The 2,312-nt window shown below is 46.3% G+C and overlaps 1 protein-coding gene across 1 annotated transcript; it reads left to right on the top strand.

Moving 5' to 3' along the window:
- The first annotated feature begins 704 nt into the window (after positions 1 to 704).
- On the top strand, positions 705 to 1,642 carry LOC130402990 (uncharacterized). The gene is made up of 2 exons (XM_056607085.1): positions 705 to 869; positions 974 to 1,642. The coding sequence occupies exons 1-2, from the start codon at positions 705 to 707 to the stop codon at positions 1,640 to 1,642; spliced, it is 834 nt and encodes a 277-aa protein (XP_056463060.1).
- Positions 1,643 to 2,312: the final 670 nt, after the last annotated feature.

The following is a 2,312-nucleotide window of genomic DNA, read 5'->3' as shown; positions in this document are numbered from 1 at the left end:
AAGACAGCCACATTCTGGCTCAGTGTGATTGGTCATACCCGTCTGATCCTGATGTTGCAGTACTCTGTAAAGACAAACAACTTGGCTCTATTCCACAAATGCAACGGGGACATGGCAGATCTTTGCGTATGACGGGCCAAACTGCTCAAGGTAATTCACATTTCAGACAATGTGACATGAGACGTACAGTACAGTATGATGAGTAATGTAGTAGACAATGTCACTATGTATGTGTAGTGGTGATGAATTAATAATCAGTAATATTCTACAACTCTACAGGTACTTGGTGTGGCTGGAGGTATTCCTGACAAATTTTGATAGGTCTCATCCCCGACCCGTTGCCAACGAGCTGTTGCAGAAAGGTGGCATTGCAGTGTGCGTTACTAAAAATACTATATTTTCAGGTGAGTTCATAGGTCTCTTCTCAATGCATGGTGCCTACCAGCGATGGTGTCGTACTACGTCAATCCAGGCTCAATACTTTGAGAAGATGCTGGAGATCTGTGACCTCATTGATGACCCTGACAACTCGAAGGCTGGAAAACATCGAGAACTGGAGAGAGCTGAAGTCAAGAAATCCGAGTAGGCAGTTCAGCGTACTATCTCTGCTATTCGAAACTTTACCAATCCTTTCTCCTTGGTTGACAAAGAACACCTCTACAGCCTCGCATCTGGTGTCCCTGCTTCCCCGGACGTGGAGTTTGATGTCCAACGTGCAGAGGCAGCTGGTAAGAAGTCCAAGGAAGCTTTCATCCAAGATCGCTTTTGGCTCTTCTGAGGAGCTGTTCTTTGAGCCAATCAAGAAGCTGAAGCTGAAGATTATGGATGCCTCAAACAAAACCGTCAAGCTCACTGCCTCCCAAGGAAAGGTATGAGACCCCATTCTCTTCATATAGAAAATGTAACTGTAGCCATATTTGACATACATGGCATACTGAGGAAAACAGTATTGTTCACCTGTTCATCTTTGCAGGTATTGCAGTACCGTGAACAAAGTGACCTCGCCTTCATGCTGCTCATCGAGTCACAGAACCTTGATGAACCCCTCAACCTTGACGAGCTGATGCGGTACTCACTCTTCCCAGTTCCTCACAGCCTAGGCACAGCTGATGGGTTCTTCAATAAGAACCACAAGGCTGCAATGCTTCACTACTTCACGGAAGATGCTTCTGAAGATGTCCCTTATCCAAAGGAAGCTTTCTACATCCAGGATGGCAATGCACTCTTCCATGCCTTGATGAACCTCCCACCAACGTTCAAAAGAATTTGTCTCCAGTCCCTTGACCATATGGTGGCAAAGAACCATTTTGTCTTCTCAACGGACTCCTACCATGATGATTCTGTTAAGGCTCAGGAGAGATTGCGTCGTGGCGTGTCCAAGCGGTACATAGGTTGTCCTGCAACAAGGCAGCCGACTGACTTCAAACTCTTCCTGGCAAATGATGAGAACAAGACACAACTCTGTAAACTACTAGAGGTGTGGGGCAGCAAAACCTCTGCATCACGGCTGGAGAAATGTGGAACAGCAGTGGTAGTTGTTGAAGGCAAAGCATATCAGCTTAAGTCATCTGGTGGTAATGTGAGTATATTGACATGTATAATTCACCTGTTAGCCTTTCTCACTATTCCTTTTTCATTATAAACTTGGAGAATATAAGTCTAGCCCAGTCAAACATGAGAAACTGATAAAATGGTGCCTTGCTATATACTATCACACCTTACTCAAAAACTTGTTTCAGGTGACCACATGTGAGATACCTCAGCTGGAGTCAACCCAGGAAGAGACCGACACCCGGATTTTTCTGTACCTGCTGTATGCCGCTCACCTTGGGCACAAGGTGGTTGTGGTGAGGACCCCAGACAGACATTTTCTTCATCCTCCTGCACCGCGCACAATCCATCCCGCTGACCTTCTACGTCGACATTGGGACCGGAAAGCACAGGCGGATCGGGTAACACAGGGAACACCGGGAACACAGGTAACACGCAGGACACAACTCACCACAAACTAAAATGATCTGACAAGGAACAAAGGAAAGACAAGGGCTTAAATACCAAACACACAGGGCACGCAACGAATAACAGCTGAAACACATTAGGGGAGGGAGCAGTAATCACACAGGAGGGAAACCTGACATGGGGAGAAACAAGAGCGATACCAAAGTTAAACAGGTAACACACCAAAACAAGACAAGGAAAGCGACAGATCATGACAGTACCCCCCCCTCAAGGGTGACTACAAGGCGACCCATGAAATGCAAAAAAAAAGAAAGTCAAATCCAAATAGGGTCGGTGGAGGGGATCCAGGAGGA

Source organism: Gadus chalcogrammus, chromosome 14 (genome assembly GCF_026213295.1).
Source record: "Gadus chalcogrammus isolate NIFS_2021 chromosome 14, NIFS_Gcha_1.0, whole genome shotgun sequence".
In the NCBI taxonomy this organism is placed as follows: domain Eukaryota; kingdom Metazoa; phylum Chordata; class Actinopteri; order Gadiformes; family Gadidae; genus Gadus; species Gadus chalcogrammus.
Note: the sequence above shows the minus strand (reverse complement) of the source record. Positions and strands in the feature narration are given on the sequence as shown.